At 43.5% G+C, this 27318-nt stretch overlaps 1 protein-coding gene across 2 annotated transcripts in view; it reads right to left on the reverse strand.

Annotated features, from left to right (window-relative positions):
• Window positions 1–27318, reverse strand: part of ZNF407 (zinc finger protein 407) — a 773592-nt gene that overhangs the window by 639905 nt on the left and 106369 nt on the right. For both annotated transcript variants that reach the window (XM_082259209.1, XM_082259208.1), the window contains one exon: window positions 24863–24977. In XM_082259209.1, the coding sequence (XP_082115335.1) occupies window positions 24863–24977 (115 nt within the window). The remainder of the gene's footprint in view (window positions 1–24862; window positions 24978–27318) is intronic.

Here is a 27318-nt window from a genome sequence, read left to right on the forward strand (position 1 = left end):
TTGACAGGAATTTAAATTAAAAAGCTTGTGAGCACCTGCAGTTACATAAAAATCAAAGATATCATGTCTTGATGTCACACATGCATTATTGTACAGAATTTAGTATTAATCGCAATTGGATGCAGCTGCAAACCATCAAGGTGGATAAAACTTCAATGTGTTCACTATTCTACATACCACTGAGACTTTCCCACCATTATAAAACAAATGTATAAAGAGGTTTTCATATCCGGTAGATCGAAAAACATGCACGATATGCAATTTCCCTGGGAATCTTATTACCTAACCCTTTTGTTGGCTATATGGATAAGAAGTTTGCAAAAATGGGGAGTACATATAAATGTGGAAGAGCTTTTGTGACCCATTTACTGAATAAGTGTTCTCGGCAAAGTACAAGATGACCATCTTTAAAATTTCATGCTTAGATATTTAGCCCTGGAACTGTGGTTCTTCATAACACCTTACAATGTTCTGTACGCTAAAGGTACATATTCAGGTGAATACTTTTAAATAGGAAAAAAACAATCAAAATGTTTATTTTCCAATGAGGTTTTAAAAAAAAAAAAAAAGTCTCCAATTGGTTCCTGAACTTTTTACCATTATCATTACTCTTTATATTGCCTTACTGAATGAGCCTAGAGATGTTCATTAGCACCATGTTCTATTGTCCTTGGTTTATTGTGGGAGACAAACCAGATGAATAAGAAAACCTAGTATTAATTAATTTAAAAAGCTAATCTACACAAGTTACAATTTACAAATCATCTTAAATATGTCTAGAAAAGTTTATTCTTGGATAAGTAGAAAAGCAACTGTTATAGGATTTCAAACCATTTAGCTCAACAGCAACAAATAAAAAAGCTGTGCCATCTAGTCCAATTTGTAGATAGCCTATGTGTTATGAATTGTTAAATATTTAGTATAGTGCCTTTGATGATTTAAGCACACAACAGCTTGAGTCCATCCAGCCAGCCGAAATTTTCATTTATTCCCGCTGTCTACAATTACCCACAACCATGTATTTTTAAATATTTCCAGCCTATAAAAATTACTAATTTTTGCCACTTGTGTTTATCTGCATTTCGACTTTGATTTGGATAAATGAAGCTCTCAAGTGTTTCGTGCTTTATGAAACTCTGCATGTTGTACACTTCAACACAAATAAATGACTTCTACCATTAGAGGTTTAAATAATGTAATGTATTTCATGCTCAGCCTGAAGCTGGATTCCAATGAAGTTGCTAATGCACGTAATGATTAAGTGTAACTCAAATACTAACTGTGTTGTTGAAAACATGACAGGCAATAATTTGGTCTATTATATTCTGCCATTTAATTGCCTAGTACAGACATTCTCTGACACGTTATGAAGCAATGATTTACAATTATTCAAGCTGCAAAGGTCAGAAAGTGACATTATAATCATCTACACAAAGATCCCTTCTAATGCACAAAAACTAGGTGGTGCCACACAAAATGTTTTGCTTGATATATTAAGTTTTGTATTTAGTTTTATTTTCCTTTATGTAACATTAACTGGAACTAAAGCACAGCATGGGAGGAAACTGGCACTCATTGTCATTACGGCTTATACATGTTAAATATCTCTGCAGTATCAAAACAGTAGATAGAATACCATTTTATTTTTATTTATTTTTTTAAAAAAAGCACAGCTCATGCATTTACTGTGCTGTATTTATTTTATAAAGCACTATTTTTAAGAACAAAGATTTGCTATCTTGAAAATAAACTACAGATTTAGTAGATTTTAATCTAGAGGAATAGGAACATAGGAATAATCCTGAAATCACTGCATACAAACAAAAGCCACTGATGCATTTCCACACTCTGTGTTTAGACAAGACAGCATATATTCTTCAGGTAGATGCGGCAGTGGACAGAAAGTAAGGAGGATTCCTGAGTGGTTGGGTAAAATGTGAACGTGCTGCTTCATGAGGTGTGGCTATTGCTAAAGAACTGAGCAGCTGGTAAACCGTAAGGACTAGTAGCAGGCCCACCAGCTGCAGCAGACTTGTAGAACAATGTGTAAATATCAAAGAGATAAAAGCTGTCATGTTTTAGGCCGCATTCAGACCTGCACTATGCTGTTACACAAAAAAGCATGCATAATAGCCTCACGCAGATGCGAAGAGGGGCTTACTAAAGACAAAAGCCAGTCCTAAAGACCAAAGCCAGAAAAACCTCTTTTATTATGTTGTCCCTGCTTAGAAGCCACAGAACACTTTTGCACAAGTGAGAGTGTATATGCACCCTCAATTTGTCTAACCTCACCTATACCTAGCAAGACTGACTTCATCTGAGGCTTTTTTGCCCACTCCTGCTTCCGATTGCCAAGTCTAAGAACAGGAGGAGTTGCACTGGTAACGCATGGCATGTGACACCTGTCTTGAACTGCTACAGGATGAATGACCATGTGAGCCTAGGCAAAGAGCTGCAGAATCTATATGCCCAGGGCTACATAATTTACACCTAACTTGCCATTCACTAAGGACTACTACTTCTTTTTTACATTTGTTTGAAAAAGCTCTGAATGTTATTCAATGAAAATGCATTTTAAGTAGAAGTATTATTCTGTGTGGCTGGTTCACCTCAATCTGCTGCATTTTTAAAAAGGGATCCTACTGTATAAGGGGTAATTTATACTTTGGTCTGTCTGATACCACATGCATAGGTGTAAATTGGACCCTTAAGAATAGGATTACTTGAACATTGGGCTGCTTTCATTTCTGTCGTCTTGGTTCTATACCATCACTCCCCCTAGAAGTCCATGCTGCTTGATCCGTATCCTTTTTTTTTTATTATAGATAGTTTACAGCAGTATCCCAGTGCTCAAATATTCCACACCACAGATACTTTGTAAGGACAAGTGAAAGTTTCACCCACCTTTTCTGCCAGTAGTAATTACTATACATTTTGTTACTTTGAAAAGTATCAGTACAGTAGTGATATATAGAAAACCATCAGATCAAAGATTTTGTTACAGGGCTTTTAGTGTAACGTAGCACATATTTGGAGTAAATTATTTTTTTTTTGTCCTGATTTTTTTGGTAATTAAAGTGGGTCTCCACCTGACAACCCCTCGGTTTTTCTTTTCACCCCCCGCTTACCTGGAGGTGGAACTGTATATTTCAAATACTCACCCATACAGCAGATCCAGTGTTGCCCCATGAGATCCTTTCATGCCCTTCCACCTCCCTGTCCTGCACCACCATGTTCTTTTTGACGTCATCGAGAGGCCCGTTTTCTCTTTCAGGTAAGGTGGGCATGTCAATAAGTCAGCTCTCTCCTCCTTTGCTGAATGAAAGACTATGCATGTCGCATATCCCAGGAGGCACAGCGGAAAGTATGCTCATCATTAGCCTAAGGCGACTGACGTGCATAGAGAGGCTGGACATTTTTGCCCGGATCAAGCCTGCACGAGTGCCCTAATAGCAAGAGGCTTGTTATATGGAAACTTGGAAGGAGGGAGGAGCCAGGAGCACCAGCAGGGAACCTCAGAAGAGGAGAATTGGGACTGCTCTGTGCAAAACAATAGCAGAGAGCAGGTAAATATGACATGTTATATAGTACTTACAATGGTTATGGTGACAGTAAGCATTTGGCTGTCATTTTAGTATCAGAACAGGTGACGCTGCTATCTATAAAACAGCAATAGGTGCAATATCTGAGCAGAAAGCTACCATTTCCCTGACCTCTCCTATTTGCTTTGATATCTAGAACACGTAAAACATTACATTATCCTCAAATTACAAAAACTTAGTGCAGGACCTTCTGTTTGTGACAAAATTACAGAATTAATGTTGCTGAAAGATCACCTCACCTTATAAAGAAGGATTTTTTAAAAAAAAAAAAAAAGGTAAAATTTATAGCAATTAAAACTAATGAAGAAATGCAGCATGAGCTGCTCATGCTCAGGAACTAATAGGTCCACTGAGCATTTTCAAGATTATTTAGCCATCAATGATAATGAATTGACATTGTCAGTACTGTTAATGTACCGACACTACATGCTACTTCCAATCCAATAGCCATTCTTAACATTTCTTCCATAGCTGATGACTACTTTGCTATCAAGCCCACACTCTTAACTTAACAATCAATCCTTTCTTAGGATGGGACCTTTGAGGGATGAAGGCTGCAGGTACATACTTTAGTGTTCACGGCTTATAAAGAATTTAAAGTCACACACAAGATTCTTTAAAGCGTATGTCAGGGCAAAATTAAAATAAAAAAAATTAAAAAACACACAAACAGTACATCTTTGTAATACATGCACATTCCTCTATATTTTATACCTTTAAAGTTCCTGAAATTACAGAAAAACAAAAATGCACGCTCCTAATGTTCTTCAGTGGCCTGACACATGCCATGTTTATCTAGACAGAAATTTGCAAGGAGTAGTGTCCGCTTTTCCAGTTGTCTGATAAACTACAGAATCCCTCTAAGGCTGAGTTTACACTGGTATTAAAACAGGCATTAAGGGGCATTAAGTCTGTCAGGAGGCATTTGAAGCCTTTCAATGCCACCTAGTCAAGTCTATGGTAACACTGGCATACGGTTGTGGCGCATTTGTAGGGCGGTTGCGGAGCGTACGTACAATGAGAATTTTAGCTGGTTGTTACGAAACGGGGCCGGTAGGCCTGCCAACACGTCTTTAACAACCAATGAGTCATCAGCTGTCAGAGGGCATTCCCGGTGAAAGCTGAGTGAAAAAAAAAACATGCCGGAAATAAAACAAAAAAACTGCTTGGGTCTCCCCCCTCCCCCCCATTCCATACCAGGCTCTTTATGTATCATAATGATCTTGAAGGGGAAACCCATGCCAAAAAATAGAAATAAATATAACACCAAAAAAAAAAAAAAAAAAGGGTAGTGTTACAAAAAAAAAAAAAATGAATGATGATTTTTGACAAGTTCTTTAATAATTGAAGAATGCCCCCTGTCGTAGCTTTATCGTATCTTCTTCCGCCAGTCTTTTATTTCTTCTAATATCTTCTTCCTATGGTCTTACCTTTCTTCTGAGGTCTTCTTCCTCCGCCGATGTTGTCTTTGTCTTCCTCTGCCGTCACCAACCCGTTTAAAAGAAAAAAATCTGGTCCTGCTGCTCCGCTGTTATGCCAGTTAAGCTGTCTGCCAGTTCTTATATAACTATGGGACATGGTTATCCAGTGACATCACTCGTAGACCCTGCCCCCTTGAGAGGTCATCATGCCCCAGGTGGTGATGTCAAAAAGGGTGGGAATCCGAGTGACGTCACCGGTTGACCAAGCCCCATAGTTCTACAAGAACTGGCAGACAGTTTAGCTGGCATAACAGCAGAAGATATTGTCAGAGCAGGACCGAATTTTCTTTTTTTAATCGGGATGGCGGCAGAAGAAGAGGACGACGACATTATCGGCGGAGGGAAAAGCCATCAGAAGAAGGAAGACCGGAGGAAGAATATATCAGAAAAAGGAGAAGACCTGAGAAAAAAAGACTCAGAGCTACGATGGGTGACATCCTTCAGTTCATAAAGGACTTGTCAAAAACAGTCTTTGTTTTTTTGTAACACTACACTTTTTTCTTGGGTGAATGGGTAGGAGTACAATGTACCCCATAATCATTCACATAAGGGGGGGGCCTGGGATCTGGGGGCCCCCTTGTTAAAGGGAGCTTCAATATTTGGATAAGCCCCCTGCCGCAGACCCCCACAACGACAGCACAGGGTTGGCAGGAAGAGGCACATGTCCTAATCAACATGGAGAGAAGGTGCTTTTGGGTGGGGTGCTTTCTCTCAGCTGTCATCCGCTGACAGCTGACTCATCGGTCTTTAAGGACGCGGCAGCCAGTTTCACAGCCCACTCCTTAGCAATCAGTTATTGTAGGCATTTGTGGAGCGGTTTTAATGCTCATTAAAAGACTATCAACCGCACCTATTAACGTGCATTAACCTCCCTGGCGGTCTGATTATGTCAAATTTCTGTGCTAAAAGCGGTACATTCTTTTGCATGGAAATCTGTTTTACATTTTAACCACTTACCGACCAGCCGGTTGCCGTTAAAGTGGTTGTACCAGGAAGATGCCTCTAGAGCCGGCGGTCGGCTTTCCGGCGGTAATGACTGATGCGGCTCGGGAGCCGCTTGATCATTACCCCAGCGAGTGGGAGGGGGACACCCCCCCACCGCCTTCTGCGGCTCTGCCCGGGTCTCCCGTCCTAACGGATGAGGCTTCGATCGGGTCTCCGATGACATAACCAGAGGCGGCGTCCATGACGTCACATCCGGGTTACTCAGCTGCTAAAGGCGCCGGATTTAAAAAGTGAATGTATTCACAAATGCCTTTTTCGGCGTTTTGAATACATGGAAGTGTAGTCTTTTAGACCCCGATCCCTCCATAAAGAGTACCTGTCAGTGCCTATTGCTGTCACAAGGGATGTTTACATGCCTGTGACAGCAATAAAAGTGATCAGATTTTTTTTTTTTTTTATAAAAAACCTGTGCTAAAATTAAAATAAATAAATAGAAAAAAAAATACAATTTTAGCTGCCCCCCTCGCCGCGAGCAAACGTATACAGGAAGCCGCGCCGCAAATGAAATCGCTGTTCAAACCACACATGTGAGGTATCGTCGTGATCGCGAGAGTAAGAGCAATAATTTAAAAAAAAAATAGCTACACTAACTCTAAACTGGTAACCGTTAATAATTGTTAAAGCGTCGCCTATGGAGATTTTTATTGACCGTAGTTGTCGCTATTCTGCGGGTGTGTGCAGTTTGAAAACTGTAACATGTTGGGCATCTATTTACTCAGTGTGACATCTTTCACAATATACAAAAAAATTGAATTTTTGTAAGAACTTCTTTTCTCTGAGTCCTCTGACAAGTCGCATCCATACAAGCCTACACTATTGGGTAATGATGCCCTCTGCAGGAGTAAGCTAGGCAGATAGAAATGTTAATACAAAACTTTTCTATACTTAGACACATCTCTAGGGGGCCGTCCCCAGCCATTATCCCTCATCCAGTCACAACTGGTCCTCAGTTTGTAGCAAGCAGTACCGGAAGGCAATAACCCCCAGATCCGAAAAACCAGAGGGGTGGGGGCGGCGACTGTCAGAGGACTCAGAGAAAAGAATTTTACAGTAAGTTCTTACAAAAATTCTATTTTCTCTTGCGTCCTCTGACAGTCGCCGCTGATCCATATAAGCCAGGGGTCTTCAAACTATGGCCCTCCAGATGTTCAGGAACTACAATTCCCACCATGCTTAGTCATGTCTGTGAATGTCAGAGTTTTACAATGCTTCATGGGATGTGTAGTTCCACAACAGCTGGAGGGCCGCAGTTTGAGGATCCCTGATATAAGCCTTCACTATTGGGACGTCCCAAAGCAGTGCAGGTGTGAGGGGTGGGAAGATGCAACCAACTGAAAAGGTAATGAAAAAACAGGGAAAGGAGGAACCTGACCCTCGATGGAAAAGGCCTGAAACAAAAAACGTCTGATCCACAGAGAAGAGGTAGCCGCGGACGCGCCCGAGCCCTTCCGAGGTCCCTTAGGAAGAACAAACAGGGAATCAGACTGCCGAACAGATGCCGCGGTAGCCAGGAAACCCCTGACAGCCCAGACCACATCCAAGGGATGCAAAGCCATCTCCTGGAGATGCTCGGGCTTCTCACAAGCGAAGGCAGCACAATATCCTTGTGGAGGTGGAACGAAGAATCCACCTTGTGAATAAAAGACTGAGTGGGTCGCAGAACCACTTCATCCCTATGAAACACCAGATAAGAAGAACGGCAAGACAAAGCCACCAATGCAGACACTCTGCAAGCAGACGTGATAGCCACCAGAAAAGCAACTGTCTGGAACAACACAGGCAGAGGAAAAACTCTGATGTTCTCAAAGGGAGGTAGTTGTAACACAGACAACACCAAATTCAGGCCCCGAGGAGGCAAGGGAGCCTTCCTCAGAGGAGTCAGACGCTGCACCCTTATGAGGAAAGTGCGGAGCAAAGAATACGATGCCAAGGGACGTGGAAAAAGACAGCCAAAGCCGACAACTGACCCTTGAACGCGTTCAGCGCCAAACACTGATCCACTCCTTTCTGCAGGAAGGCCAAAAAAACTTTTGCCACCGAGAAGGAGCGAGGATGGAACGCATGCCAGAGACTGCAAAGCAGGAAGGAAGATCGGCCCTTGAGACAGAAAATCATCCCGCAGCGTAAGCCGCCAGGGAGGCCTGACGACCATCTGAATGATGGCCGCATACCAGGACTGACGTGGCCAGTCTGGGGCCACAAGGAAAACCGACATCCGTTCCAACGCCAACCTGCGGAGGAACCTGGACAACAGTCGAACCGGAGGAAAGGAATACAACAGCCGATACCGGTGCCAAAGGCACCCTTAACGCATCCGTGGCGTCCGCCAGAGGATCACGAGGTCAAGCCACGAACTTCCCAACCCCATTGTCGAGACAGGGCATGAACAGATCCTCGTCCTGGATTCCCTCATCAGGCACACAGGAGGCGAAACACCTCCGGATGCAGGGACCAGACTCCCTGGTCCAAGGTTTAGGCGACTCAGACAGTCCGCCTGACAATTTTCCACACCCGGAACGGGAACAGCCGAAAGCGCAGGAATGCGCAATTCGGCCCAAGACAGGAGTACGGCCACTTCCTCGGCTGCCCAGGCACTTTTTGTGCCCCCTTGGTGATTGATAGAAGCCACAGCCGTGGCGTCATCTGTCTGTACAGGAACTGGACACCCCTGAAGGGGAGATAACCAACGGAAACAGACAAAGCCTGATCGTGCGGAGCTCCAAGACGTGTAACAGCAAAGAGGCCCCCACCGCCAACCACAACCCCCGACACTAGGCGTGCCCAGGACTTCTCCCCAGCCCGACAGGCTGGCATCTGCGGTGAACACCGTCCACAACAGAGGCCAAAAAGACTGGCCCTGTGTCAGGGTCGGCGACCGGAGCCATCACAAAGGATCCGACCACAGCCGGTGGAACAGAGAAACTACTTGTCCAATGACCGAGGCGTCCTGCCTCACCTGGCCACCTGGACGGCTGCGAAAACCGAAACAATCAGACCCAGAAACCGCACATAGATCCGCAAGGCTGGAGGGATCATCATCCCTGAGGGATCTGATCTCGTCCCTCAGGAGCCGGCGTTAGCCCACCGGAAGAAAAAAACTCGCGCCTGAGCCGAGTCCAGGACCATCCCCAGGTAATGAAGATGACCTGAAGGAGTCAGTGCCGACCAATGAAAATGGACGTTCCACCCGAACTCCCGGAGTGTCTGAAACCAGCACGGTCAGAAAACTCGACAAATATGCACACAAGCTCGACCTGAACAGGAGGTCCGCCAGATAAGTACACAATCTCCTTTAAATGCAGTAAGGCCCACACTGGAGCCAAAATCTTGGTGAAAAACCTGGGAGCCGAAGCGAAACTGAAGGGAAGAGCCAGAAAACTGGCCAGCTCGCCTGCCACCGTGAAGCGGAGACATCTCTGAGAACCCTCGTAGATAGGGATGGGTAGACACTCAAAAAATCTAGAAACCTGTCCCATGAAGACACGGGCACAAAGACTACTTGGGCGAGCAGAACATGCACCGCCCCCATGAGACCCCTGAGACGAGCAGGAGGCAGTCGGAGAGCCAACAGGAAGAACCTGTCCAAGGGGCGAAATCGAAAACTGATCTTGTACCCTGAAAAAGAATCAACTCGTGAACCCCCCCTGTCCTGATTACTGGACAACCAGGGAACCTGAAAGCAACACAGATGTCAAACCATCCTTAAGACGGGTGAGGGCGTCCCTGCAGGAAGAGGTGGCCTGGGCCGCCGAGCCAGACTGACCAGCCTTTGTCTCACCCGACCACGGCTTCTTGTGACCACCGGAGGGCTTAAAAGGACATTGTCCTGCACTCCTAAGGCACGAAAGGACCCACGCTGAGCAATCAAGAAAGGCCCCCTCCTAGTGCGAGAGGACCTACTCCTAGCGACCGAGGGCAACCGAGTACTCTGACCCCCGTAAGCCCCTTAATCAACTCAGCCCGAGTGTTCCCAAAAGGACGAATCACCAACAAGGAACATCAGACACCGTCTGTCTGGAAGCGTGGTCAGCCGACCAGCTTTTGTGCCAAAAAAGGCGGCGAATCGCGACCCCGACCGCAGACAACCGAGCGACCAATGGAGCCTCGTCAAAGGCCGCGTCACACAGGTACATCCCCGTTCGGGTAACCCAAACCACCAAGTCAAGGGCAGTCAGATAGGGTCAACTCCGCCACCAGGGTGCACCGAAGCACCTTGGCCCATGCCACGAGAGCCTGAGAGGCCAGCACCGCGGCAAACACAGGTGTAAACAGGAAAGCGCCTCAACACGCCTATCAGCTAGATCTGTGAACTGGCATCGAGGTGGATTTAGTCAGCCCAGAGACAGTGTGGTCCACGTAAGGGGACATCGTCCAACGTCTGATTACGGCCTTCTAAAAAGGGATAGCGGTGGGAAAAGACGCTCAGGCACCACCAGCATAGGTGTAATGCGACGTCACCGGTCATACACAATTTTGCAAGAATTCACAGGGAAGGGAAACCTGACCCGATGTCTGGGCACTTCGGAACCCAAAAGCAGCTTTTGCACTTGACTGAGAGGACTCATCGTCAAGATAGAGAGTTTCCGTAATGGCGCTAATGAGGATAGCTTATGGCAGCGCGTCCCCGCGCTACCAAGGAGGAAGATTCTTCCACCCCCTTCCACGGAGGACATGGACCCCACAGGAGAGACATCATCCGTGGCAACCATTCAGGCACGGAGTCCGAGGACTGGGAGGGCACAGGCCGTTAATTATTTAAAACATTTTTTTTTTTAAAAGAGCACTCCGCAGATCCACCATGGATGCAAAAAAAGTGCAAGAGCAGCAGAAAACTGAGACCAGGGAAGAGGCTTCAGGAATACCCGAAGCCCTCACCAGTGGAATTTTTTGTCTGGGAGTCCAGAAAGCCAAAATAAAATAAATGGGATGCTGGCCCTTTAAATCGGCAGTTCCTGTGGAACCCAACTGCAGCCTGCATTGTTTGAAAGAGCTCCTTCAGAAAATGCAAAATCCACAAAAAAATAACAGTTTTGGCAGAAAAATTCCTTTGGCATTAGTAAAAATCCCCCCACAGTTTCATAAACTGTCACAGACTGCTCTGAGGTAACATGGAAGGAAAGAGAGGAAGTGACCTCACGCCCTTAGAGGCCTAGCCCAGAAGCCACAATAAAATGGTGCCTAACAAAACTATGTAAAAAGGCACCAGCAAGATGACCGCTTGCCATTACTAGACATGTGCCCTTACCTAAGATGGCGCCCGATCGGCAGCAAGGCAGTATTACATGACATGGCTGCTGCCCACACACAGAGCCCAGTGACCTGCCCTCACCTAAAATGGCGGCCATGCTAAAACAGCGCCAAACTAAGCGTACACACGCCACCCCAGGGGACCCTAGAGAGACCCCACACCGCTATGGAGCCCCTCCCAAACCCCCCAGGTACCACAAGTACCCCACACAGCGCCCTCAGCAGGGCCAGGGAGGGAGGGAAGTAACACCAAGCCAGCCAGATGGGGGATCCCACAGAGACCACCAGCCCTGCCATCCCCTAAGAGTGGGCCCACAAACCCCCCTAAAAGTCCCAAGGGACAAGGGGGTATTAGTACTCACCATTCCAGAGAAGCGGGCACCGCTCTGATATGGGAGACCTCCCACCCTAAGTGGGGGTGCTGTCAGCCAAGGAGGGATGCTGGCAACACGCGGGCCTTCCGGGTTGAAACACCCTCAGCGAAGACGCAGCTCCGCAGGCTCGTCCCCATTCCGAGGGGCACTGTCGTTGCGAGTCCTGGGCGCACCAGTAACCCGCGACACTCATTAGCAGGCTGGGACTCCATAAGGATCTATATTACCCAGTGCGAGGCCCAGCTCTGCAGTCACTTGTAGTCCTCCAGGAAAAAGTCCCTGACTAACTAGTGATAGTGAGAGCAATATAAACCTATTTTCAGAAGAAAAATACATATTGTCAGAAAAAAACAGAAAGAAAAACTGAGACACTAGGTCCCGGGTAGAAAAGCTAGCCTACTCCTAAGCTAAGCAGCATAAAACGGAGGACCAGTTGTGGGGACACCCCCTAGAGGTGTGTCTAAGTATAGAAAAGTTTTGTATTAACATTTCTATTTGCCTAGCTTACTCCTGCAGAGGGCGCCATTACCCAATAGTGAAGGCTTTTATGGATAGGCGGCGACTGTCAGAGGACGTAAGAAAAAAATGGGCTAACTTTACTGTTTTGTTTTTTTAAATGCAGTGAAATTAAATTTTTCGTAATTTTTCCCAAAAAATTGTGTTTAAAAAAAGACCGCTGCGCACATACTGCGTGTCAAAAATGGGCTCGGTCCTTAAGTGGTTATAACTCACCTCCCCCTGCGATCCCCCGCCGTTCTCCCGCTGTCCTCCCGATGTGTGCTCGGCCGATGCTGGCACCCTGTCTTTCGCTTCCCTTCCTTGCGAGTGTTGCAATGCAGGGGGGTGGAACCGGCGGCAATTTAAAAAATGTAAGTACACTAAATGACATGATAAAAAGCTGTGATCCTAACGGATTACACTGTATCATGCTATTTCACCACAGGATTGCACCTGGTGACTTTTCCAGTGCCCAGCCTGTGCTTTTTCAGTTCTTTGTGCCTGGAAAATTGAGAACGTCCATGGCGTCCATAAAGCGTTTTCTGCGCAAAAACGCTTTTAGACGATCTGGAAAACAGCGACATCGAAACTGAGTTACTTGAAGAACTGAGCAATAGCGATTTGTGGGAAAATTCGTCATCAGGTACGGAAAGTGACAACAGCGATGATTCTGATGTCTCTTCCTGGCACATAGCTCCGTTCGAAATTCTGAAGAATCATTTGATATACTTCCCAAATTCCATAAGGTATGTGCCAGAAAGAGACATCAGAATCGTCGCTGTCGTCACTTTCCGTACCGGATGGCGAATTTTCCCACGAATCGCTATCGCTCAGTCCTTTAAGTAACTCTGTTTCGCTGTCACGGTTTACCAGTTCGTCTAAAAACGCTTTTGCGCAAAAAGAACGCTTTTTGGACACCATGGTCGTTCAAAATTTTCCAGGCACAAAGCACTGGAAAAGCACAGGCAGGGCACTGGAAAAGTCACCAGGTGCAATCCTGTGCTGAAATGGCATGATACAGTGTAATCCGTTAGGATCACAGCTTATATCATGTCATTTGTGTTTTTACACTTTTGAATTTACCGCCGGTTCAACCCCCTGCGTCGCAACACTTGCAGGAGGGAACCGGAAGGCAAGTGCCAGCAATCAGCCATGCAAAGACTACTATTATTATATAATTATATAGGATTGTTAGAGCGCCAACAATTTACACAGCGCTTTACAATATAATACAATATTAAAATTCTCATTAATAAAGAATCTTTCCTTGGAAGACTTAGCCAGTAATGAAAGAGCAATTCACAACCCTAAAATTTTGCATAATCACTGCTACAGAAATAGAGCAGAAATCGTCAAATGCTGTCTAAGAGACAACTTACTTTAGAGATTTTCTCTCATTTCCAGTTGTATCTACAGGAGAGGAATTGAAAGGAGATCTCCCCCAATGGGACTTGCTCAAGCTGTTTTATAAATGGGAGGATCAGCCTTTAATTTAGTCACCAGTGCAATCTCAGGATTGTAATGATACATATGGATGAGAACAGTATTTCAGCAAAAAACGAAACTCCTACTGCAGAGGACTTCTGAATCCTAATTTGTGTCTCAATGTAGACTTCTAAAAAAAATCAAGTGCGTCAATCACACAGTCGGGAATGTGATTCTCAGGACATTCTATACACCAGTATTGTGTAAAAAAACATTTTTAGTTGCCATTTTGCAAAGAACTAATTTATTATTCGACATTTGCAGGAAGTTACATTTGGTGATTGCAAAGGTAATGTAACATATGGCTATATATTGCCAGGGTTGCTAGGATAGGTACCACCTCCTCAAGATTGGAAAACAACAAGAAAATCTGCCAAACATGCAACTTTAAAGGGGCCCGATAATACAATGCAGACACTACTGTTAAAATTACATCCATTTATAATTTGAGCATTTATGCGCAAAAGCTCCTCGCCTGAATGTGACTTTGGTGGGGGGGGGGGGGGGTTTCTGCCTCTAAACTCCTGTAAACGTCAATACGTGCATGGGCAACATAGGCTAACATGGAGGGGTGTTTAGAAGCGCCAGAGAGAAAAAGCTTGACGCCTTTAAATCAGGCATTTTTGAGCTGCAGTGTGCATGAGACCTAAATTCACTACCCGATTCCATTGTAAACATTGACACATGGAGGCCTTAAAAAACATTTGCCTGTTTTACTAAAAGACTCCAAACTCTTGTACTGGAAGCCCCCTAACATCAGAAGCAGGATAGCTCTTAGCAATCTGAGGACTACTATCCCAAAATCCCTATCAAAGATATCTTGTAAAAAATGTGGTAACCTAATCGGGTTCTATCACTGTAAAAATGAAAAAAAAAAAAAAAAGAAAACAGTCAATTGCAGCTGTTTTTACAGATCAAGCAGACGAAAAAAAAAATATGGAACCACTCATTAAAAAGGGGCCTTGTCCGTGAGTCTGGAGAAACCTGCTCTCGCACTAGGGCAATAGTGAATACCAGACTCATTGCCAAACCAGCCAAAGTGTACATAGTGCTGACCACAGCCTCCGCCTTCCGGTCAGCCGGATCCCTAAAGGCCAGGGACTCTTCAAGCAGAATCATGGTTTAATCTGGAAACTAGAGGGTCCACCACTGGTGGCACAGTCTACTTCTTAAGAAGGGAATCCTCATAGGGGTAATGCCTAGTAAAACGCTTAGGGACACCACGGGGACGCTTTGGTCATCCCCACTCTTTAGCGACAATTCTGTCAAGATAGGTAGGGAAGGGAAACACCTTTGCCGCTTTGGATGTCTTGTGAGAACCAAAGCGCACCTGTGCCTCTGTCGCAGCTTCAGCTGTGTCCTCCATTCCCAGGGTCTCATGCACAGATACAATCAGTGCATCCACCAGCGCCTTTTCGCGTGCGGTCGCAAACGTGGAGGAATCATCCTTACTATCTGTAATGTTCCGGTACCTTTTGGTACCCTAAATTACACTTTCCACAAGTGTATGCGCCTTACCATTTACTTTTGGAAAGGTGCGCATACACCTTTAAGACTGGAGCTGTCATCACTCAGCGCCGGACTAGATGGCTATTTAAGGCGTCGGTTCTCACTCACATGTGTTCGTTCAAACACCCTTATCTGGATGCTAACCTTGCTTGAAGCTTCCATGCTTGCAAGCTTACTTCGCTGGCGGAACCTCGCTGCGCTGATCCCTGTATCCCGCTACTGGATCATCCGCCTCTCCTGAACCACCCTTCGGCTGTATCGCTAATAGTGCTAAGTACCCCGCAGGGGAATTCTCTATAAACTTATACTAAGCTTACACTATCTAGCTCTGCATAGTAGAGACTGTTTATCACATCTGCATAAACTAGATTGCTAGCTCTTGAGACTACTGCTACTTTTCTGCACTGGGTTGATCTCTTTTGTATGTCCACCTGCTATTCTATCATCTGCTATCATACAACATTGCTAAACCTTCCTGCATCCATCTGCTACTGTCTCACCTTCAAGTGTCTATCACCTACCACCTCCACTCAACCTATCCCTCAACCTTCATCATTGTGTTACCACATGCATAAAGTCACTCTAAGAACCAGCTTGCTAATTGTGTGTATTTACTGGCTGAAATAAGACCTTCCACACATGATGAGTCATTGAGGTTGGGAATGGTATCTCAGCATATCTCTTACATGGCTACTGACGTGGAACTATTTCTGCAGCTGAAAATCCACACCATATAAAAACGCAGGAGCGTTACACTATCAGAGGATTCCAGGCGCGTGGTTGCAGACCCAGCAGGGTGACCCACTTCCATGACGGCCGAATCAGATTCAAGATCCAATGACACATATGAGGCAGGGGAAGGCAGGGTGCACTTTTTTGCTAGCACCCCCCTTCACCCAGGACGCAAAGAACTCCGGGACTACTGTAAGTGCATGGATAGATGGTTGGGACCCAGGAGGGCCCCGCAGCCTCAGAGAGGGGATCAGGTGGAGAAATGTGCTCCAAATAATAAATGAGTTACCAGGGGGGCCCCACAAAAAGTGTAAAACACTGCTAAGGGACAACCCCACTGCGCTGGCAGCACCACCTGGTCGCCAGGCCCAAAGCACCAAGCAATCCTCAGCAGAGAGGGAGAGGACCCCCACCAGACTCACCACCCACAGAAACAGGCACTTGCAGCCACTAGGAGAATCTGCACTACACGTGCGGCGATTGGGAAGTAAAATGATCCAGGAGTGAGCACCAGGGGATGAGGAGGGGTTCCCCCTGCCGAAATCGCCGCCCACAGGGCTCCACTGTCATGGTCACCGCCATTTCCATTGGCAAACCACAAGAAAATGCCCGCCAGACTACACAAACATGAGCGCCATGTATAAAAATGCACAATAAGGTGGTATCTAACATCAACATCTACTTTGTGAACTAAGATGCTGGCTCAAAGGTGCCACAATAATAGCGGTGTTCAAAAATGTACACAGAACAGCTCCCTGCTGCACCTCCCACTTTGTGACTTGCTACAAAGTTACAATTTTTCCCCCTAATCAGTAGGAGAGAGGAGACAAAAAAATGCTTAATCCTGCCTGCAGCAGGCTGATGACATAATTTCAGTAAAAAAAAGACACATATATATATATATATATATACACACACATACACACACACACACACACACACACACACAGTATCTCACAAAAGTGAGTACACCCCTCAAATTTTTTTAAATATTTTATTATATCTTTTCTTGCGACAACACTAAAGAAATGAGACTTTGCTACAATGTAAAGTATTAAGTGTACAGCTTGTATAACACTGTAAATTTGCTGTCCCCTCAAAATAACTCAATACACAGCCATTAATGTCTAAACCGCTGACAACAAAAGTGAGTACACCCCTAAGTGAAAATGTCCAAAGCCGGCCCAATTAGCCATTTTCCCTCCCCGGTGTCATGTGACTCGTTAGCGTTATAAGATCTCAGGTGTGAATGGGGAACAGGTGTGGCAAATTTGGTGTGATCACTCTCACTCTCTCATACCAGTCACTGGAAGTTCAACATGCACCTCATGGCAAAGAACTCTGAGGATCTGAAAAAAAGGATTGTTGCTCTACATAAAGATGGCCTAGGCTATAAAAAGACTGCCAAGACCCTGAAACTGAGCTGCAGCATGGTGGCCAAGACCATACAGCGGTTTAAGAGGGCAGGTTCCACTCAGAACAGGCCTCACCATGGTCGACCAAAGAAGTTGAGTGCACCTGCTCAGCGTAATATCCAGAGTTTGTCTTTGGGAAATAGACATATGAGTGCTGCCAGCATTGCTGCAGAGGTTGAAGGGGTGGGGGTATCAGCCTGTCACTGCTCAGATCATATGCCGCACAATGCATCAAATTGGTCTGCATGGCTGTTGTCCCAGAAGGAAGTTTTTTTTTTTCTGGATTTTTGGTTAATATTCCGTCTCTATTATTTAAATGACCCCCTATAAAAAAAATTAGGAGGATGAAACAATTATTTTCCCCACTATACATATATATATATGTGTGTATGTAGAGATAGAGATAGAGAGAGAGCTGTATATTGTGACATTTCAGGAATTTACCATAAGTTACTGAAATGTCAGGTTTAACCCATTAAGTTAAAAAAAAATATATATATATTATGTAATAACTATATTATCCACAATATACTATATGAATAAACTGAAAAAGATGCAGGTCTGTTTGAACGCTTCTTATTCTGTCCAAGTGATTTGCATAGTAAAGTAATGTGACACATTATTGTTCCCATGCTGAAGTACCCATTTAACCATAAAGTCTAGCTAAGCAATGGATTTGTATTATACGTAAAAGTTGCCTGCTAATATGCCGCATAATCCCATGCACTGTGCTAACAGTAATTGAATTTGAGTCTGTCTTTGCATTAGCTAGACGACTTTTCTAAGCAGGATACAAAAGGTGGGTGTAAAGTGGTTTTATAGAACACATATCAGTTACATTTACTGGCATATCAATGTTACAATATATTTTTAACCAAGAACTGAGCATTAAAAACCAAATCAACTATATTGTAATATACCATGCATTCTGTGGCATTTTAAAACTTTAGGACATTACCCTAAAAAGAAATAGTTCCACAATAAAGAGTATGTAAACTAAACATTTTATATTCCTGATATGTGCCTTTTGTACCATGTACTTGTATGAACAAGTATCCTCTTTGTATTGCTTCTTTTGTGTGAAATCCCTGGTGTTCCTGCCAGCCCCTCTGCTTTTCTATCAAAAACTGACAACACTAAGCAGGAGAACACACCATGGTCAGCTGTGCTGGGAACTCAACATGCTCTCCTCCAATGGTCAGACTTGTCATGACACACCCCTTCTGCACAGCCATTACATAGTTACATAGTAGTTGAGGTTGAATCAAGACAAAAGTCCATCCAGTTCAACCTGTGTAGGTGTGTGTGGCCGTAATAATTTCTCATACCCCTGAATGTTTTGATCCTTGAGATGTTCATCCAAGAGTCTTTTAAACGTAGCCATACTCCCGGCAGTTACTACTATTTGTGGCAGAGAATTCCCTTACTGTAAAGAACCCCCTGCGTAGCCTGAGGTTAAAACGCTTCTCCTCTAATCACATTATATGGCCTTGTGTCCTCATGCATTCCTTGCGACTGAATCATGTTTTTTTCTATGTTGAGATCACCATTGAGGTATTTGTAGATTGCTATCATGTCCTCTCTCAGGCGTCTCTTCTCCAGGGAGAATAAATCAAGCGCTTGTAAGCATTCTTCATAATTAAGGTCCTCCAATCCCCTAATTAGTTAAGTTGCCCTTCTCTGGACTCTCTCCAGCTCCAACACATCCCTTCTGAGGACTGGCGACCAGAACTGGACAGAATACTCCAGATGCGATCCGACCAGTGTTTTATAAAGTGGTAGGATTATAGTTTTATCTCTGGAATACATTCCCGTCCTTATGCATGCTAATATTCTGCCAGTTTTGACAGCTGCAGCTTGACATTGCATGCTATTGCTAATGCTAAGTCTATCTTCCACTAAGACTCCCAGATCTTTCTCCATTTTTGATTCCCCCAGAGGTTCCCCCTTTAAAGTGTATTGTGCTTTTATGTTTTTAGTCCCCAAGTGCAATACCTTACACTTCCCCATATAAAACCTCATTTGCCATGTATTTGCCCACTCTGTTATTTTGTTCAGGTGATTCTGTAAGATTTCTGCGTCCCGATGTGAAGTTATTGCCCTGCCCAATTTTGTGTCATCTAAAAAAATTGAGATTGAGCTAATGATCCTGTCCTCAATGCTATTTATGAATAAATTGAACACATTGAACAAAATTGGTCCCAGGACTGAGCCTTGGGGACCCAACTTACCACCCCAGACCAGTCTAAGTGTTAATTATTACCACCCTTTTGACACGCCTCTTTAACCTGCCGACCTTTTTTTAGAAATTAAGCGTTTGTGGGGAACTGTATCAAACGCCTTAGCAAAATACAGGTAACACCACATCCACAGGTCCTCCCCTGTCTAGCTCACAGCTCAGTTCCTCGTAGAATGTTAACAGATTGGTTTGACAAGTATGCCCTTTTGTAAACCCGTGCTGATTACTGCGGATGATGTTGTTGTTTTGCATTTCAATTCTATTTTAAACTGAATGGGTTGTTTTACAAAGTGATCGTTTATAATCAATATGAGAATTTCCTGTAACATGTGATGTTTACATGCCTTCTGCATTCTAATACCTCCGCTGTCTCGTGCAGCCACTTCTGGGTTTTACCAAAGTGTTACAGCTGCATCTCGCGAGACTCCACTTTGACCGTGCTTCAGCAAATTAGGCTAACCATCTTAAAAGACAAAATATACAGGCCAGTTAAACTGCCATTTGCAAAACTTTATGCCCTACACTGGCTTTGAATGATGTTGCCACATCAACCTTGTACAATTTGTTGAATGTATGAGAAGACTGCCCTACAAACCTGTGAAAATGGGGTCTGATGAAAGAACTCCTTGAATGCACATACCATCCAAGTAAGTCACCACAAACAGTTGTTCTTAGTGCTTGATGACATATGATTGTACAACAGTTTAACAGATCGAGTGTGAGATTGTGGCAATTGATGATGCAAGGCCCTTATGTGGGTCCTCTTTAAAAACAGCAAGGCTGTCCTTCAAAACCCGGCTGTAGCATTGAAGTACATCTTAATTGTTCGGATTACCTCCAAGGACCATCAGGCCACAAAAATGGAAGCACAATGTCGTCATTCAGGTGAAAGGCGAACATAACTTTTAGCAAAAACTTTACCTTATGCATTACCAAGTATGGAGAATGCCGGCAGTTCAGATAACCCTGCATGTCAACGTGACGGTCACTATAGAATTCATGAGTGGGATCTCTTTGATGTCCTTTATGGCAGCTTTTGTAAAACTGACAATACTAGATTCAGGTACCACTGTAAAAATGGTGGTCTTACAGGAGAAGCAACATGTGTAACTATCTAATTACCAAAATGAAAGTGCAGACGAGTGGCAGTAATGTCAGCAGACATTGGAGCAAAACTGCAAATGTTTACACCCGATCCTTGATCATGTTTAAAGTATAACTAAAGGCAAAACTTTTTTTTTTTATTTGGATAGAGGGGAGAAGGATTAGACCACCACCTATAAAGTTTTTATTGCTGTGTCCTCGTTAAGGAGATTTATTTGATTTGTTGTTTACCTTTACCATTGAAAGTGAAAATATAAGAAAATCCTACATTTTGGGTTGTCCCCACAAAAGAGGGGAAACCTTCCAATGGGGACATTAGTTCTGGTGACCTGGGGGTCCCCAAGAGAGTGCCCAAGAGTTCCCTACACTTGCTATGAACCTGTTCACTTTTCAATTGAGATGCAATGCCAGAAAATTGGCATCTGGGATCCCCCAGCGCTGACAGATTTGCTGAAAGATGTCTAGATGAAGGGCCCGCTTTCCGAGATCCAGAGTTTTTCGGCTAGGATAACCTACTTTACAGTTTTTTACATCTAGAACATGGCTCTGCCCCGTTTGGGATGTGGGACACTTCCAACACTGTTCCTATGCTCTTGATCCCCCCTGAACATTTTACATACGCCACACCTGTGCTGTTGTCCGATTGTATCTGTACATGGTACCCCTCCAGAAGGTGTGTCCAGTGAAGCAGAATCCACCTGATCACTCATTGTTCCAGCACATTGATAGGAAGCAGGGACTCCTCTGTACTCCAAGACCCTAAGGAAACTAGAGACCCAGTACTCCTCCCCAGTCATGTAGGCCGGTATCCATCATTACTATTTTCTAGAGCAGTAGTAGAAACAATCTTTCAGGACTGCAGCATGGGAGTGTGGAGCCACAAAATAAAAGAGAACTTAAAGTCAGCATTTCAAGGTGACTTAATTTGATCTCACTATCCAATGACAAAAGGGGGCTTGCTCCACTGAGACAGGATCTTGTGCTGCAACGCTCTGGTGTTATGTTCCACATAGAAAACTTTGTTGAAGTACGCTACCACAAGACCCAGAATTAAAATTGTAGATGGCCGACCACTTGCGAGTGTGTGGTAGGTGTACCTAAACCTGTAGCTTCTGTAGTTTTTTTCCAACATAAGTAACACCTTGGCCTGGCTTCTATCCAAATCTACCTTCAGTATTCCATAAGGAGTGATGGAATCGGCAAGGATTTCTGTAGGGTTAAGTTCCACCAGAATTCCTCCGAAGCCTAAATGGTGATGGAGAGGTTGGACTCCTGATCCCAACAAGACTCTACCCTCAACTGAAGGTCATCTATATATCCCACAATTGGCGTCCCTCTCATCTTGAAAGGCAGTTAAGCAGTGTTGCCAACTGTCCAAAAACATACGGATGGTTTGTAAAAAAACAACATGCACTTTTCTAACGGTAAACCTCCATAGACATTGCCTGTAATAAAAAAAAAAATCACATTGTCGGCAACTCTGAACTGCGTGTGCGCAGTTCTGGAGCCAGTCGATTAGAGAACTACTGGGCTAGGTCTTGGATTGGGCAACGGAGCGGATCCAGGTGAGTGCCTGCACGCTGGCATAATGACTCACATCAAGTGTAGATTATAGTCACACGCCCCGTTGCATGAGTTGAGCGAGGATGGAAGGGGGCACTGAGGTAAGTGGGAACTCAGTGCTCTGATGTGAGCTGACATTCTTGGGGCACTGATCAAGGGGGACTCTACAGACTCGGATTTATAGGGGGATTCCTGGGGACTTTGATGTAATGGAGGACTCTAATGTGAACATGGTGCTCATTCTGACTGGTGCACTCAATTTTGTTACTTACTCCTAAATCCTGCACTCTATATATTAAGCTGTCCATAGACTCAAGGTGTTCATTGTCTCAACATTTTCTGGTTTTAATGAAGTTCTTCTTTAAGGTAGGCTCAGTAAGACAAAAATATACATTTGTGTGAATAAAAACATATGTAGAAGAAACATTTAACTTTACAAAAATAATTCTTTGTCCTGAGGTTTGTGTCCGTGAGACTGTCAGTTTTGGCGCAATATTAAGTAATTTGCGGGTATAAGGACTGTGGTATAGGTGTGCAGTGTATACAGCAGGTACAGATTTTGGCTAGGCCTATTGTTTGCCGTGGTATGCTATGTGCACCGCAGAACTTTTTTTGTTCTTTCCCAGGGTGCCCCATGTCTTTCGTAATACTAGTCTTGCTCACATTTTGTCATGCTGTTTTGACTTTTTAATTGTAAAGTCAGGCAGATTACTTAGGAGTATTGCTAATGTTTACATTTTGTTTGTACTGTTCAAGGCTAAGTTTGTCTTTAGGAACAGGTTATATATGTTACACTCCTATTTAGCCTGCCACTTCACTCATTATCTACGGATTCCAAGTGCCATGCTTTGCAGGTTCCTCTGGGAAACAATAATTATTGCACATTTAATTTATGCAAAAAAAATCATTATTTTTTTTACGTTAAAGGTGAATTTAGCCTTTAAATATTGATTGTATTAGTTTATAATAGTTTCTGTAATATTTCAGATTATCAGTAAAAAAAGTTCTCCATCAGTAAACGGTTAATGTTTTGTCAGTAAAAAAAAAAAAAAAAAAAGTCATCAGGGGTTGACAGCACTGTAGCAAAGACTGGCACCAATGTTTTGGTGAACACCCAAGAAGCTGTGACCAAGCCAAAAGTTAAAAATGAGAACTGCCACTGCTCCTCCCCTACTGGAAAAAGCAGGTGTCCCTGGTAACTAAGCTGTCCACGCTGTGGAAGGGGCTTTGGCCATGAGCAGGGGGCAACACCCTGGGCTTTCTTTGTTAATTAGTGAACCCAACTTTTGCAAGTGGCAGTATACAACAGTGGTGAGGATGCAAAAGCATTATCCTCCAATCAATGAAAGCAAAAGGTAAATTGGTTCTCTTAACTTTTTTCTTCCTTTATATGAATGTGATTCTCACATTTTTTTTATAGTTTTCAATCATTTTTTTTTTTTTTTAAATATTGTTGTGGCTTCTGTTTACCTCCTCTGGGCTGATGCCGGTCCTTTTTCTTATGCCTCAACTGTTTAAAACTGTTTTAAAACTGTTTAAAACCAACAATGCTTGCCAAGTACATGTTCTACATGTGCACCCATGCCACCTGCTTGGCGAAAGGCAGAATACAGCACAGTCATGTTCGAAAGGTGTCTTTGTACATCCCTAGGAGGTAATTTAAATCCTGTTGCTTGCACTAGCACAGTACCTCGGGTAACCAGTTTCTACAGATTTCTTGTCAAACTTGTGTTCTCTGGTCTGCAACTCTTGACACTATGGAAGGTGAAGCCCATCTATTGCATTCTTCAATTAGCGTGGCTACTATTTGCCATTAATCTCTGCATGTTTTACCACTTTGTCCGTATGCTACCTACCAAATCCTCAGATTTAAGTCTCCTTTCCTTAATTTTGCAATGTTTTTTGTTTAGTTTTTCTACTTTTTTTTTCCCACATTTTCCCCACGTCTCTTCTCTATTTCTTTCAGTTTAGTTGCTTAACATTTGGACTGCATCTTCTCAGCTTTAGGGGGTACAGTCCTTTTCTTTCCCCTTTTTTTTTTAATGTCACATTACTTTTCAAGGTCTTGGTTTTCTGACATAAAGGAAGTGGACATATTTGGCAAAGTTTGCTTTGAAAGGCAAATGCTATTTTTGCTGTCTATGTTTGCAAGCTTTCCTCTAAATTAACAAACATTTACATTGGAAGTCACCAAAATTATTAAATGTGGAAAAGGAAAATAATGCTTTGAACAGTCCAGATACAGCAGCACATCAACTAAAACTCAGTGTTACAAGTGTTATTATATATTTTTGATGTCTTTAACAGGAATTCATAGTTCTCTCTGTAAAAATGAGTGAACATCCTATAATTTAGGCAATTTACAGATTACAGGTTCAGAATGACCTTGTAGCCCCATACAATTGCTCATCTACAGTGCTGGATTAGAGTGGGAGAGACATGTCATAACTGTATTTAAGGAATTTACCATAACAATGAAAAGCAGGGTATGCATGCATAATGTTAGCCATCGTGAGAGTCAGTTTGTATGGTGAAGGAATGCACAGTTTCTAGTTTTTTTTTTTCTCTTTCAGAGTGATCTATAGCAGTAGTAGAGTAATTTACTCACCCACAAACATGACACTTGTATTCTCTCATCCCGAGATGTCGCTTCACATGGTTTCTGGCATCTCCTAGCTGAGCTGCTGCAAAGTGGCAGATCTTGCACTTAAATGGCTTTGATCCTAAAATAGGGAAAAATAAAAAAGGCAAATTGAACCACACATATCTTGGGATATAGATGTATGTTTTTAATTGCAAATTCCAAACCAAAAACTATGTCAATCGCAGCTCGTGGTTCCTGCGTTTTATTTTTCTTTGTTTTTTTTTTTTATATATATTATTTTAATAAAAACAACATGAAATCCTCAAAATAAGTTTAAGCCTTCGTTCACACAGGTGCGATTTATCAGTTCCAAATCGCATTACATGTCGAACCCCATTGATGGCAATGGAACCATTCAAATTGCCGTGACTCAGATTGCAGCGACTTTGAAAAAGGTTTCTGAACTGTTTTTTTTTTCAGATTTCATTGCGACTTGCATAGACTTCGGTTAAACTAAGTCGCAATTAAATCAGAGGTGCAAATCGCATGGATAAATGGCTTTTAAATCGCACTGATGTAGCGCGATTTCTAAGCAGCACTGGTGTGAACCAAGGCTAAGGGAAACAGTTTAAAAAAACTCTACTGCTGCAATTTACAAATGAGGAGTCAATAGTATTATTATACAGGATTTATATAGCGCAGCGCTTAACAAAATGAAGGCAGATATTACAGTTACAATACAATTTGGTGCAAAAGGAATCAGAGGACCCTTTTGGTTAGAGCTTACAGTCTAAAAGGGAGGGTCAATTGATACAAAAGGTAATAGCTGTGGGGGATGAGCTGATGGAGAAAGTGAAACCGTGTATTAGTTAGTAGCCAGATAGGCTTCCTTAAAGAGAAGGGTTTTATGGATTGTTTAAAGACAGATAGATTAGGGGACAGTTGGACAGATTGGGTTAGAGAGTTCCATAGGATGGGAGAAGCTCTGGAGAAATCCTGGAGGCAAGCATGGGAGGAGGTGACAAGGGAGCTAGAGAGCAGGAGGTCTTGGGAGGACCGAAGATAGCGGCTTGGTTGATATTTTGAGATCAGGTTAGTGATGTAGCTGGGGGGTTGTGGATGTATATTTTATTTGTTGGGTGAGTGGAAGCCAGTGAAGGGATTGGCACAGAGGGGTGGAGGACACTGAACGGTTGGTAAGGTGGATGAATCTTGGTGTTACATCCTGGCTGATAGGTCTGTTAGTAAATCAGTGATGCGCGAAGAGACTGATGGGGTGAGCTGAGGGGTAGAGAGATAGATTTGGGTGTCATAAGCATAGAAATGGTAGTGGAAGCCATGGGAGGCTATTGGCTGACCCAGGGAGGAGGTGTAGATTGAGAATAGTAGCGGTCCAAGGACAGAACCTCTTGGGACCCCAAACGGTAAGAGGAGTAATAGTAGTGAAATTTGAAACTTTTGCATCCCAAATATAGGCAAGCCATGTATTGAAATGTCACTTAGGAAAAAAGAAAGCTCATATAGGACTACAAGAAACCAGATCAAACCTACTGTTACTTCTGTAAGAGGTATTATTGGAAAAAGAACACCAAGGCGTACAGAATGTGCAGTCCAACTCTCCATGGTGCACAAAGAAAAAGAGGACCCACAATTTGGCTGTCCAGCATAAGATGACTTTTGGGAATCTGAACACTTTTCTTACATGTACATTTTACAGAAGAGTTATACAAATATGATAGGTTCTAAAGCTGGCTATACACTAGCAGATTTTCAAGGAAACACTTGTGCGAATATATGAACGAACACATTAACATGAAAATTCTTTGTACATTCAATGACTGGACAAATGTAGGGCTGCAACTAACGATTATTTTAATAATCGATTAGTTGCCGATTATTTTTTCGATTAATCGATTAATCGGATAAAATAATAAAAAAACTCAATATGCCTTTTTTTTCATTTATTTAAAATAATAATGAGCAAACAGAGTGTAAGTGCCGGTTCACACTTGTGCGATGCTGGAAGGCTGCGTATTCGCAGCCTGTTCCCGCATCGCATCTGCACAAGAGGCAGTCTACACTGCCATATGCGATACGCAGGGGGTGTCAATTAAATGTTAACGACATCCCCAGTTTGATCACATATCGCAGTGCGATCTGACAGTTCGCACAGGATCGGATCGCACAAGTGTAAACCATTGTGCGATCCGATCCTGATGCGGCTGAAAAAAAGGGTCCTGTGCGACTTTTGTGCGGGTGCAGTGCGAACCAGCGCACCCGCAGTAGTGTGAACCAGCACTTAGTGCCGGTTCACACTTGTGCGGTTTGCGAGATCGCATGTAATTCGGAGCGCACTGCTCCTAAATTACATGCGATCTCATGTGCGGATGCGAGTTCAGCCATACACTTTGTATGGCTGAATTCACAGCGCATCCGCACCAAACTCGCACATGAGGCATTTTTTGAGCCGCCTCAGGATC

Source organism: Pelophylax lessonae, assembly GCF_965119305.1.
Source record: "Pelophylax lessonae genome assembly, chromosome: 5".
Taxonomy (NCBI): domain Eukaryota; kingdom Metazoa; phylum Chordata; class Amphibia; order Anura; family Ranidae; genus Pelophylax; species Pelophylax lessonae.